We start from the raw sequence: 13,043 nt of genomic DNA, 5'->3' as shown, positions 1-13,043 counted from the left end.
CCTGATTCATGCATGCAGTTTATTGAGGATACAGCAGAAGGTTTAGCGTTCTGGATAACAAGCTGAGGATAGCCAACAGTGTTCTGATTGTACATGCCAAGCACGCGACCGCTTCATCCAGTGCCCCCATAGGAATGATAATAACGCATGCATCCAAGCACAGATAAATCACATAAAAGCGCTCATCTTTGGTGCAATGAAAATGTGTGTTAGCGATTTTTGTGGAGTCGATGCAGCTTTCGCAATGGTCACAACCTGATCCCAAACCATGCCATGCAAAAAAAAAAAAGTAGTCATGTTCACCGCCTTGCTAAAGAAGTAAAATTACATCAGTGATCCCATCTGGGATTATTAACGTACCGTTTCCCCTTTTCTGAAATTTTTCACAAGGCACTCCAGCATGAGCATATTAACATTTTTCATCCTAATGCTATGTGGTCCCTAATGTAACCAATGCAGGAGGAAAACCAAAGGGAAAAGGGTAAGAGTAGCAGGCAGGCAAGATTTGTTGAAGAGCCAAGACAGTGCCTCAAGACAGCTACAGACTCACAAAAAGGAAGACACTGAAAGGAAGGACTTGTTTGAGACCTTTTGAGTCACTCTTCTCCGAGATGGACCTTCAGGAGAAGGTGCTTCTTGATCAACTAGCAGTTGACAAAGCAGTGTCAACAGCTGACAGTGACCAGTTTGGTAATTCATGTAGCTGTCAGAAGGCAGAGAAATACATTTCCCTCTAGCAGCGGTGACTTTATCGGGGCATGGTTCCACTTGACATGACGTGCATAGTCGAGCTGGCCCTCATCCCTGCATTGCAAGCCCCACCTCCCATGCCGCCTAGCCCTCCAGGGCCAAAGTGTTCCACTCCGTCGTGGACCACGTTCCCCATAGAGCCCATGCCTCCAGCACCCATGAAGACTCCTTCGCAGGGCACTGGTCCTCCCTTTCCAAAACTAGCGACTGCAATTCTGGGCCCGAATCTCCCTCCCATCCGGGTGATGCATTCGCCGCTTCTGGAGCTGAATCCACCACCGCCAGCCATAGATCCCACGCCACCACCAGAGCCGACTCCTCCTCTGGCAGCTCCACCTCTGCCAACACCTACGGCAAGGTTGTCGCCGATGGTGCAGCCGCCGCTGACCACAGCTGAGGAGAAAACAGATGGTCAGTACCTCTGAGAGCAATAAGGGGAATTGGAAATGACTGCTTGGAAAGAGTTTACTTACATATGCATGCAGGAGTCCCTGTACATATCCTGTGAAGGAAAGAAAAGGATTAGTGCTGAAGAGCTGATAAGACCTGGCGTATCACGGTCAAGCCTCTGTGCCTAACAAATACCAACAGGGCAGCTTCAAATGATGCATCACCCACCTGCTTTCTTCTCCCTCCAGTAGTGACCTGTATGTTGCAATCTCAATATCCAAGGCCAGCTTGACATTCAGCAGCTCCTGGTAGTCCCGCAGCAAGCTGGCCAATTTATCCTTGGCCTGCTGCAATGCAGTCTGCAGGCTGTTGTGCTTCTCCCGGGCATCTTTGAGGCTACATTCCCCATGGTGCTCAGCGTCACAAATGGCTGTTTCTAGGCATCCGATCTATGAACAAGAAGAACCACCCCCCAGGGAAGGGTCACGTAGCAGCTCTTTCATATAGTTGGTCAAATACTACCTCCATGTTTCCTCCAAATAACTGTTTGACTATTTATATCAGATGCATTTGCAATGTCTTATCAGTAGACAGATGAGATCAGAGGGTCTCATGGGCAATGATGAGGTGGGGACACTAAAATTTCAAAGGGATGAATTTTTCCTGAACCCCTTTCCTTCAAGGTAAGTACTGCCTTCAGCTAAGTACGTATTAGTCCATGGGTTAGATCTTTTATTCCACTGAACTCAGATCCACTGAAGTGGATTTAATTCAAAAGAGCCATAATGGTTAATGACAGCTGATGCCCTGGTCCCCATGTCAACTAAATTCAGCAAAGGTTAAATTCACAGAATCACAGAAAATGAAGGTTGGAAGAGGCCTTAGGAGGTCACATCTAGTCCAACCCCCTGCTCCAAGCAGGACCAGCCCCAACTACATCATCCCAGCCAAGGTTTTGTCTACCTGGGTCTTCAAAACCTCCAAGGATGGAGAGTCCACCACCTCTCTGGGTAGCCTGTTCCAGTGTTTTACTACCCTCCTCATGAGACCTTTTTACCTAATATCCAACCTCAACTTCGCTTGCTGCAACTGGAGCCCATTGCTCCTTGTCCTGTCATCTGCCCCACTAAGAACAGTCCAGCTCCATCCTCTTTGCAACCCCGCTTCAAGGAGCTGAAGGCTGCTATTCAATCCCCCCTTGGTCTTCTCTTCTTCAGCCTAAATAAGCCCAAGTTCCCTCAGCCTCTCCTCACAAGTCATGTGCCGCAGCCCCTGAACCACGTTCATTGCCCTCCATGGGACTCTCTCCAGCTTGTCCACATCCTTCTGTAGCGAGGGACCCCAAACTAGAAATTCCTGATCTTGCAACCGCTGCATTTTCAGGCTCAAACTCACAGCCAGGTACAGACTCTGCACACAAGGCCCTGAACCATACTCCTGTATAGTGGCCCAGCCATAGGGAACCATCTGCCGCTTTAATCCTACTTAAAATAGGACTGACCTGGCACCTCTCTGATGCCTAGACAGCATGCTGATGGGAGGCTTGCTGAAGAAAACCCCCATCTCTCCTACCTGCTTCTTCACACCATCAAGCTCGCCCTGCAGTTTCTGGATTCCCCTCTTCAGGTCTGCAATCTCACATTGGCTGATCCTCAGGTCATCGCAGTATTTGCCCCTGTTGGTGTGAAGCTCTTCTAGCTAGAATCCAGAAACAAGAAGGTTTGTTAGAAATGGATAGCATCCCTTGCCAGAGCTGGAGCAACAGCAGGAGGCAAGGCTTGATGGCGGCTCTTGTCTCTCCTGAGTCCTTTCGGTGGAACATGGTAGAGTTTTCTTTGTAGGGCTCTGTTTTTTTTTTTCTGCCAAAGATCCCATGTTTGGGGGTATAAAGGGGTGTTATGAGGCTACATCTTGTGGGAGAAGTGGAAGTAAGTGACTTTCTAGATAAACCTTTATTATATGTTCTCCAGCAATTGCTAGGGACAGGTTTGATGACCCACGTGATTTCTTCTAGTCCTACAATCCTATGTATTGAGTCCCATAACTTGCTTGTTTGGTGGAAATAGGTGTGTGTGATATCACTATAAAGAAGGGAATCCACCAATGAGCTCCAAATCAGGTTATGTTTGTGAGCTCTTTGAGATTTTCTCCTTGTTCCATGTTCCTACAATGAAGTCCCAATCCATGGCTGGAGCTCTTAGACACTACCCTAATAACCTTGCAGTACAATAACAGATGAGGTATATTATTTTATGGAAATACTCCATTTTGAGCTATGGACTGGATAGTACAGAGTAAATTGTTCTGCTTTCAAGTATGCCTTGCCGTCTGTCACAGAATGGAGATATTTTTTACCATTTCTCCTGGCAGACAAGAAAGCAAATAGGGTCCGTGTCCCTGTTTTGGTGGAAGTATTTGTGTATCAGGATTACAGCTTCATTTCCAGACACTATGGCTATGTGGTTACTCACTCTGGTTTGATAGAAAGCCTCCACTTCTGCTTTGCTCTTGTGAGCAATCTCCTCATAGCAGCACTTAACGCTCTTGATGATGCTGTCCATGTCCAGGCCTCGATTGTTATCCATTTCCACAATGACAGAGGTGTCGCAGAGCTGGCAATCCATCTGAGCTCGCTCCTGCAGGACACACAAGGTGTTAGACTACCATCCTCTCCTCGCTCTTTATGCAGGCTGAATTAGGAGCCTGCTCTCCCAGCCCAAGGGAAAAGAGTTTTTTTGTGGGCACATGAAGAATTTGGGAGGATGCAACTCCTTTCTCTCAAAACCCATAAGTAGGGTCTAAGTTATCCAGGATGCTGGATTAGATCCAGGTATAATAGGGTACAAGGACAGGAGGCTGGACCAGCTGTGGCTCTATACTATCAGGCCATTGCCTAGCTTCCTGATGAAGGATAAAATATGGAGCTTTATAGTTTAGGACCCTGTTATGCAACACCACATATCATGTTATCCTGTAGTCTTTATGGGTTGTTTTAAGCCTTTGGGATGGATTCTTCCATCTTATATTGTCATATCATTAAAGTCAATGGAAACAGGTTGTTAAATGGTTTGGTTGCTTGGTATACTTGCTTTCACTTCCCACGCATGGGCTGTGCTCCTAAAGGACAAGGCCAACAGTGGTTGGGTAATGACTTATTAAATTGTTTTGCAGGGGGTATCCATAAGCCTCCAAACATCTTGATCTTTCATCAGAAAACTGAAATCTTGAATATATTCAGCTTTCAGCTATTTTAGGGGGTGGGAACGGCTGACACAGTGAGTTTTAGTTGCCTGGTTTCCAGGATTTGAATGAAAAGTCATACTTTTTTCATGCAAAGGTAAGTCCTAATTTTCAACCAGAACTGTGGAATAACAGCCTATTGGTCGCCATAATTGTTGGTAAAGTAATCATAATCATAATACTCTATTTCTAAATACATAAATGTCTTGTATCAGAAGAGACAGGTGGGTTGAAGTGGCAAAATTGTCTCATGGCAGATCCAGAGATGAGAGTTGTGGCCTTGTGCAGAAAGCCACCCCCAGAAGATGCAGTATTACGTGACTACCTTGTCATTCAGCCTGGAGAGACAAAAGCAGCCAGACCTGATGTGAAACACATGGTTCCCATGTGTATCTCTGCCTATGGAAACCTGTTGTTGGACCACGTTCGCCAAATGGACCACAGAAGTTGTGTGGACCTTCTGAGTTGGACACGTATTTAATGCTTCCTAGAACGCTTAGAGAAATGAATAAAGAAAATGCTTCGGCTTTCATTGGGCTTGATCATCCTAGCCCTCTGGATGTGTTCAGAAAAGCAGTGGAGTGATACGCCCTTGGGATGAGTGTCTATAGACCTAGAAGCTATCCATACCTCAGCAAATATGCAGGTCAGGAATTCCAGCTGCTGCCTCAAGAGTGCCACCCTAATCTCCAGCTCTTCCTTAGTCATGTGCAGGCAGTCCACATCCTGAAGAGAAGCCACAGAAATGGTGTTCATTGATGGAAAGGGGAAAATAGAGACCCTAGCAAAGCCCTGGGCTTTTTGCAAGGGGCAGCTCAAACCGCCAGCCTTCCTTTGGGGCATTTCTGGGGGAAATCGAAACACCCCCCAACAGGCTTCTGTACGCCACCAGGGACATTAAAGGGAACATAAATGTGCTCCCCAACCAGTTACGCTGTCAGAGAGGCTGGAAGGGATCTCAGTGTGAATGAGAATCAGGCCTTCTCCTCCCCTCGAGGTTTGCTACGCATGTGGTTATATGGCAGCCGCGTCCCAGTATCCGTTACGGCAGCCCATGGGCTGCTCTGGCTTTCCTAAATGGTGCGGTAGCACTCTGTTCTGCCACCCCCTTGCTTTCCACCATCGTGCCCGCATGCCATGATCCTGAGAGGGACAGCTTATACAGAAGCCGCCTACCCAGTGATAACGGCAGCAACGAGTTCACCTTCTCCAGGGCAATTCTGGGCTGGGAATTGAAGGCCAGAGTCTAGCCTGGGTCACCGGACTTAATCGAACCTAACTGTTGAGCAAGATAAGGATCCTGCTCAGTGCTGAATTGAAAGGGAAAGGCAAAAAATATCGCATTGTTTGGCCTGGCACTTTTGTAGCCTGACTTACCTTCTTGAGCACCACAAACTCGTTCTCTGCAGCTGTGCGCCTATTGATTTGCTCCTCATACCTGTAGGGAGGACGGAGGAGGAGAGAGGGCTCAATCAACTGCATCTCTGCACATAGCCCACAGAACAGGAAGCCTGATGCGAACAGGGTTTGCACTCTTCTTCCTCTTCTACTTCTACGTACTTACTTGCACTTGAACTCATCCACAAGGTGATTTGCTGCTTTCTCTTCGCACATCAGTTTGTCCCTGTCACATAACAAACACTCCAGCTGCTTCTTCAGGTTGCAGATAAAACTCTCATAAAGAGGCTCCAGGTTTCTCCTCGTCCCCGGTACGAGGCACTGCTGCAAGAGGTCCCACTTGGTCGTCAGCACCTTATTCTGCTGCTCAAGCAGTCGGACCTGAAACCAAATTGTGCAACTATATTTTAACTCTGATAAACTCTCCCTCAAAGACTTGTCTTCCTTGCTTTGTCAGAGAAGAGGGGTAGGTCTTTGTCAGCCCTCTTTCATCTTGAAATTTCTATGGGATCATCATGACACAGAACCCAAGGGAGTTAAACCTTGTGACCTAAGAGAGAGAACTTAATATTTATTCGCACAGGCTAGAGCAGCGATTGTCAACCACGATGCAAGAAATAAGCAGATGAGTTTCTCCTTGCCTGGCTGCTGTCCCAGCCCCTCTGCATGGAGGTAAGCACTGGAATCAATAAATTAGTCTTTGAAATAGGATGCCACACAATTCACATAAGGTTTGGTGGGGTGCCTTGAGTCTTATGAGGGGTGCCTTGAATCTAATGAGGGGTGCTTTGAGTCTAAAAAAGTTGAGAACCCCCTAGTCTAGAAACTTAAACTTAACAATTCTTTAAAAAAGAACATTTGGAAGAAAGTATTTTGATAAGTTTTAAACAACTCTGCTTTTTCAAAAAAATTCATAGACATTTAAGACCAGAGTGAAGCATTAGATGAACTAGCTGGACATCCTGCATAACATAGACCAGAGAATTGTACCCTGTTACTCTTGAATTGAGCAATACCTGGTGTTGGATTAAAACATATAAGAAATCCAGGCGTATTTTAAAACATTAAAAGATGAGGTATCCACTATTTCCTTTTGCAATGATTCATCATTCTCACTTGTGAAAAGTGGTGTCTTACTGCTAATTTCCAGCTCAGTTCCAGCTGTTTTGTTCTTGACACCCTTCTTGATTAAAGAGCGCCTTTTAATATCAGATATCTTCTCCCTAGTGTTATCCAGTCACCTCCGCATTTTCAGTTATGGGAAGAATGGACTACCTTTTCCAGCAACACATTTCTTAGTCATTCAATCAATGCTCAAAGATGAAGAGAGAAAGGGAGTACGAGTGAAATTATCACTTGAATGGCCAGTATTTCTAATGGTAAAAAAAAAAAAAGGAGAAGAAATCTTAGCCAGTTAGGCTTCTTTACAATACATCCCTATGTAAAAGAAAAAGGGGAGAAATCTTTAACATTATTTTCCCTGTTTAGTTTACTTTAAAGAACCTAGTTTCAGCAAAAGCAATAAACAATTAGTATTTTTATTATGACTACTACTGTTATTAATAAAACTATTACAAGTGACAATAATAATAGCAATAATAGACAAATACCACCTGTGGTTCATTAAAAAAAACTGCATTACATTTAAGAGGCTGAGATCACAAAAGCTGTTTCCTTTCAGCGATGAACCTTGAACTATGTATATTCCTGGGCTACAGCTCACATTATTGAACCTCACAAAATCCATCCTGCATTTATGAGGATTTTTGGTGCATACCGATGCAGAAGGGAGGTTTATTGCTTGTGAAAATCAGAGATTTCCAATACCCGTCTCTAAACTGTTTCCATAAACCTTGATGACTCACTTCTAAGGTATCAGTTTCATACAAGAACAGCCCGACTGAATTCGCTGATGGTGACCCTGGCTTAACTAAAAATTAGTAGTCTCCAAAAATGTCTAAACCCAAAATGGCCTCTCCGTACAGCAGAAAACTGTGGTGTAGTTCTAGCTGGAAACCATTAAAATTTGAGATACAAGGATTCTCGGCTATATATAGGAAAGAAAGGAATAGCAACTGATCCTATCCCAGCGTACCACTGGCAACTAAGCTACGAAGCGAAGTATTCCACCTCCGAACGCCAGAGAAGTCTAGATTGCAAACTCAAATGTAAAGCTCTGTTTCATCCCTCTTTCTCTTTTTATTGCCACGAAATAAAATATAGGCGTGTAAGCCTGGAAGGGACCTCTAGTCCTCAGATTTTGTAGGCAATCCTTTAGCCAAGTAGTCTCTCGAATACACCAAGGCTTGCATGGTCTTACCTTATCAATGAAGCAGGCAAACTTGTTATTGAGGTTCTTTATCTGCTCCTTCTCGTGCGTTCGCACTTGACATTCAGCTGGGTCGAGCCCCACAGCAAGTGGCTTTAGCAGCTCTGGGTGGATGTTGACACCTCGGATACCTTCACTTCTGCAGGGACCTCCAAACCCTGCAAATGCTCCTCTGTGACCTCCAAAGCCTCCATGACTTCCAACGCCGGCAAAACATACAGGATTGCCAAGACCCATATGGCCACCATAGGCTGCACCACCACCATAGGCACCACAACGTCCAATGCCAAAGCCTCCATAGACCCCACTTGGGTAGCCCCTACTTGGGTAGCCTCCACCAAAAGATATTCTTGCTGTTCTGCCAAGGTCACAGACACTTCTGCTGCTGAAGCCACCATATCCCCTTCCAGGGGACCAGCCAACGGAGGCTGAGCTGCCATTACCCCGGCCAAAGCCACACACAGCAGAAGAGGAAGAGAAGCCCCTAGAGGAGAAGCACTGTCGACTCATGGTGGCTCCTTGAGAGTGCAAATAAACTGATGCAAGTACAGCAGTAATGCAAGAGGAGCACAGGAAGTCAAGGAAAGAGGTTTCCTTTGACTTGAGGAAAGGGCTTTCTCCTTATATAGGTTCCAGGAGCTGCATGGGATGCAGAAATGTTTAATTTATCCATTGGGTTTGGTTTGCCTGGCAGCAAAAAAATGGCTTCCAATGTGCCAATCTCTAAAGTAAACATTTCTCTCCCTCTCGTGAAATAAAGTGAAATTAAAATATCGCTTTGCTTGCAAGCTTCAGTTTCAGGACTTATATTTTACTTAATTAATCTACTTCCTCGGAGTGTAATTATAGTTTTGCAAAATAATTCAAGCGGCTCTTCATGGCTTGTTTACAGAGGAGTTTCACCACAGCATTTAATAATTATATGCAAGATCATCCTGCAGAATTACTCTTTAATACTCCATTTTGGGGCATTTCTCGCCTAGCTGGATTCTGCTGCTAGGCAGGAACAGTGGTCCGCTCACGGTAGGAGAAAGGCTTCTCTGTCAAAACCCAATAACACAGAATTTGGAAGTCATTCTTATGAACATCTAAGATGCCACATTTCACTGCGTGTCTCTACACTGTATGCAAAGCTGGGACCACAGCTGGTTTTCAGCTAGCCAGCTTGGGTACCAATAACAGCGTAGCCAAGGATGGATGATTCCCTAAGTCTTTGCTCAGGTTTTCGAGCCTCTCCTTCGTTTTGTGCTGCTCTATTGACACTATTAGGAGTACACGTTTGCTCCTAGAAAGCTAGCTTGGGTATATTTATTTAAACTGCAGCCACACCAAATAGCAGTGGTCCCAAATCGTGACCTAGGAGTTCATGGCAAGCGGTCATCAGGTCGCTCCCTCACCCCTTTTCAATTAAACGTTTGATAGGGTCTGCATAGTGATCCATGAGAATTAGTGAGTCTGGAGGTGGTGGGTTGGTCCGGCAGGCTTGAGAAATGCTGCTTTCTAGCATGGAAGGAACAACGCAGAGGACTTATGAAAAATACTTGGGCACCTACTTCAAAGCGTGTGTAGCTAATTAGTGTGTACGGGTGACAGTTGTCAGGGGATAATTGTGGTTTTTCTTTGCTCATATCTGGGTGTGATTTGACTGGCATCCACTTACAATTCTCGGACCGAAAATTTTGCAGTATCAGTAAACAAGGCCGAGATGAGATGCTAGAAACATATTGAGAAACTGCAGCTAGCATTTCCCCCCTTATTCTTGTCCCGCGTCTGTTTGATGTTACTGTTGCAATGCCTTTAATGAGGAGATTAATACCTGCTTAATTAAAAACGTTAAAGGGATTTTGAATGGGGCTGGAAATATGGATTGGCTGTCACTAAGAGAGAAAGTAGGAAGATAAAGAACAGGCTCACGACATCTACAGTTCCCCATATTGAACAGAAAGGTGGGTTTTTTTCTATTCTTCTCTGTGTTTAAGGTCAAGCAGCGGTGCGATGCTACCTTCAAAAGTATTGAATGTAGCTCTAATTAAGGTAATGCTTAAGTAGCCAAAGTCCTTGTCGGTGCTTGGAAAGTCTAACACCTTTATTAGAATTTGGGCAAAATCACTGTAGAGGACCTCTGAGTGTGAAACTGGATTGGGAATGGGATATGGAAACTGTACCCCCCTGTTTGGTATTGAAAACACCCTCCGGCTTCTCATTCTCTAAAGTTTTGCATGATGCTCTTGGTCTGGATTTGCAGGAATATAAGCATTGCTTTCTTTAAAGTATTGTCCCTGCCTTCAGTGAGCTGGGATCTCTCTTACACACATCCTTTCCTCCACAGGTAATACTGCCAGCATTTTTCACGGTGAGTGCAAGGTGCCAATGCTGCGCTTCAACATTTGATTTTTTTTCCCTTCCCGTGTCCCCAAGTAACTTGAGCGTTGCTACTTACGCTGCACATTATTGAGCAGAAGACGAAGGCAGTGCTTGTGGGGTTTGTTTCTTAACTGCTGAGGTCTCAGAAAATCCAGTTCAAAGCCATGCAGTTTAACAGGCCTTGACTCTGCTTATAATTCATAGATTCATAGTTTGTAAGGGGCGGGAAGGGACCTTGGAAGATCACCCTGCCCAGCCCCCTGCACAAGCATAATATTGACTTCCTTGAGGTTAATGCAAAGTGATTTGAATAGTTGCTTTTTTTCTGCCATGCACTGAACTAGAACCATTCAGACGCCAAGATTTTCTTCAGTGTGCTTGCTGACTTTCCATCCTTGCCTTGTTTGTGATGAAAGACAGGACATCAAGGATCTTTCTTCCACTAAGTGGGAAGCAACCATCGAGCTTTACAGGTGGCCTTTATTCAGCCAAGTATATGAACACACTTAACATATTCCCATCCGAAGTAAGCAAAAGAAGCACAGACTTATTAACTCTATGCGTGCGTTGCGTTCCTCTCTGCAATCAGCTCTACAGTCAAATTCTACTCCGGCAACCATTTATCGTGACCCTGGATTCCCATAATACCCTGCAGTGGGAAGGGAGACTATGGTATACCATGGGAGATATAGTCAAGCCATTGGAGCTGGGAACTCTAGAGGCTTTGAAAATCTCACCAGACTTAGTAGCTTTCCAGTATGAGACATAACTAGTATGGCCTCAAACTGGTAATCCTATGAAAGGCTTAATTAAAAACAAGACTGGTAACAAAGCATCCCCTACACGCACGGTTTATTGCTAGCAACACAGAAAATTGAGCGCTCTTGACACTCAGCACAATGATGTTACAATTTTGTCTATATAAAAATCACATCCGATGGCGTTATAGTGAGGCTCAATAGGAATGAGATGCGATGCTGAGGCAACTCTCACAGTCCTCTGTACAGTCACAAATGGCTTTAGAAACAAGGTACCGGATGCTCAAAGGGGTTTAGGTACTTAGCTTCAATTGATTTCCCATTGACTGACTGCGGTCCTTTACAACTTTCAGAGACTGGGCCTAGATGCCAGGTGTCACAAAGGGAGAAAAATGCTTGTCATATTCTCATCCAGGACAATTGATGTCTTTCTTCCCTTCCTGAAGCATTTTAGAAAGCTCTATAAGAGAAGGGAGTTTCCTAATAAAGAGAAATTTAGCTATAAAATTGCCAGGGCAAAAAGAAAAACTCGGTAACTGAGATAAGTCACACTTACCAGGCCTGTCCAACCCTGCTTCAATAGCAAAGACATTGCCTATCCTTGGCTACAGTGTCACACAAAGACAAAGGCAATATGGACCAAGAGAAATAAAACCTTCAGTAAGCCTGTGTTGAGAAAAACACAGAGAGACTTTCAAACTGAGGACATTTCAGAAACCAGAACTGCCATGAGACACGTCGGATATCCTAATGAATGGCTGTAGTTGGGAAGGGATGTTGAAATACATGCCGATGCTAATAGAGGGAGAATGTATTTTGTGTCCTTCCAGAAACATCAACTTATGTTGTCTCGGTCCTGTCCGTGCCACCTAGAAATCAATGGTCACATCTACCTACAGCATGAGCTCCAAGCATTACCTACAGCCAGGACACATCTACCTACAGCACTGCCAACAGCCAGTACATATCCCTCAATGCTACACAGCTCCGTTCAACTGCAAAGGTGGGCCCTCCAATTATGACTCTACATAAAACTCCAGCACTATCCTCCACTTAAAGAGCTTCCTAAGCATTTGGTGCCCCGTCTTCCAGCTCTAAGATTGTCTACCCTTCTGCAACCTCTGTTACTGGAGCAAGTGGAGAGCAGTCTGTACTTCCAGGGAGGTATGGGCAACCTATGTTGGAACTGGAGACGAATCTATAGTCTACATCTTCAGGGAGGGCTACCCTTGTAGGGAAGACTTCTGGACTTCTTTTGAATGCTTCTTGTAGGAAGCCATATCCTTCATCCCTAGACCTGTATCCCTCACATAAAGGGTGGGATGCAAATCCAGTTCCAATTCCAAATGCTGTAAGAGTGGAGTATGCAACTCCCTTATGTTTGAGTGAGAATCCCAATATATATTCTTGGAGTTTGGTAGTCTCCTGCATATGGAAATGTTACACATTCTGTTTCTTCTGATTATTACATTAATTCTAGCCTCGCTGAATATTCAATGAGCTGTTGAGACTAGGCATGACACACCCAAAGATAATCACTTCTTTTCTTCTCCCTCCAGCAGTGTCTTGTATGTGGCAATCTCACTGTCTAGGGGTGACCTTGACATTCAGTAGTTCCTGGTAATCCCAGCACCATGCATGCCAGCTTATCTTTGACCTCCTTCAGGGCGTTCTTCAATTCAAGCAGCATGTCCCAGGCATCTCCAGGGACACAGCCCCCTTGTTGCTTAGCATCACAACTTGCTCTTTGTAGACAGGCAGCCTCAAAGGGAAAATGGAATTAGCTCCTTTCCAAGACAATGGGATGATTTTCC

General features: G+C 44.9%; 1 protein-coding gene across 1 annotated transcript; it reads right to left on the bottom strand.

Moving 5' to 3' along the window:
• Window positions 1-8,713, bottom strand: LOC102563854 (keratin, type II cytoskeletal 4). Its single transcript, XM_059718283.1, has 9 exons — window positions 8,099-8,713; window positions 5,945-6,159; window positions 5,758-5,818; window positions 5,011-5,106; window positions 3,612-3,776; window positions 2,713-2,838; window positions 1,369-1,589; window positions 1,224-1,252; window positions 1-1,143 (listed from the first exon to the last, which is right to left on the bottom strand). The coding sequence occupies exons 1-9, from the start codon at window positions 8,615-8,617 to the stop codon at window positions 749-751; spliced, it is 1,827 nt and encodes a 608-aa protein (XP_059574266.1). The 5' UTR covers window positions 8,618-8,713; the 3' UTR covers window positions 1-748.
• Window positions 8,714-13,043: the final 4,330 nt, after the last annotated feature.

This window comes from Alligator mississippiensis, chromosome 15 (assembly GCF_030867095.1).
Source record: "Alligator mississippiensis isolate rAllMis1 chromosome 15, rAllMis1, whole genome shotgun sequence".
Classification (NCBI taxonomy): Eukaryota; Metazoa; Chordata; order Crocodylia; family Alligatoridae; genus Alligator; species Alligator mississippiensis.
The sequence above is the reverse complement of the archived record's forward strand: the minus strand, read 5'-3'. Positions and strand labels throughout refer to the sequence as shown.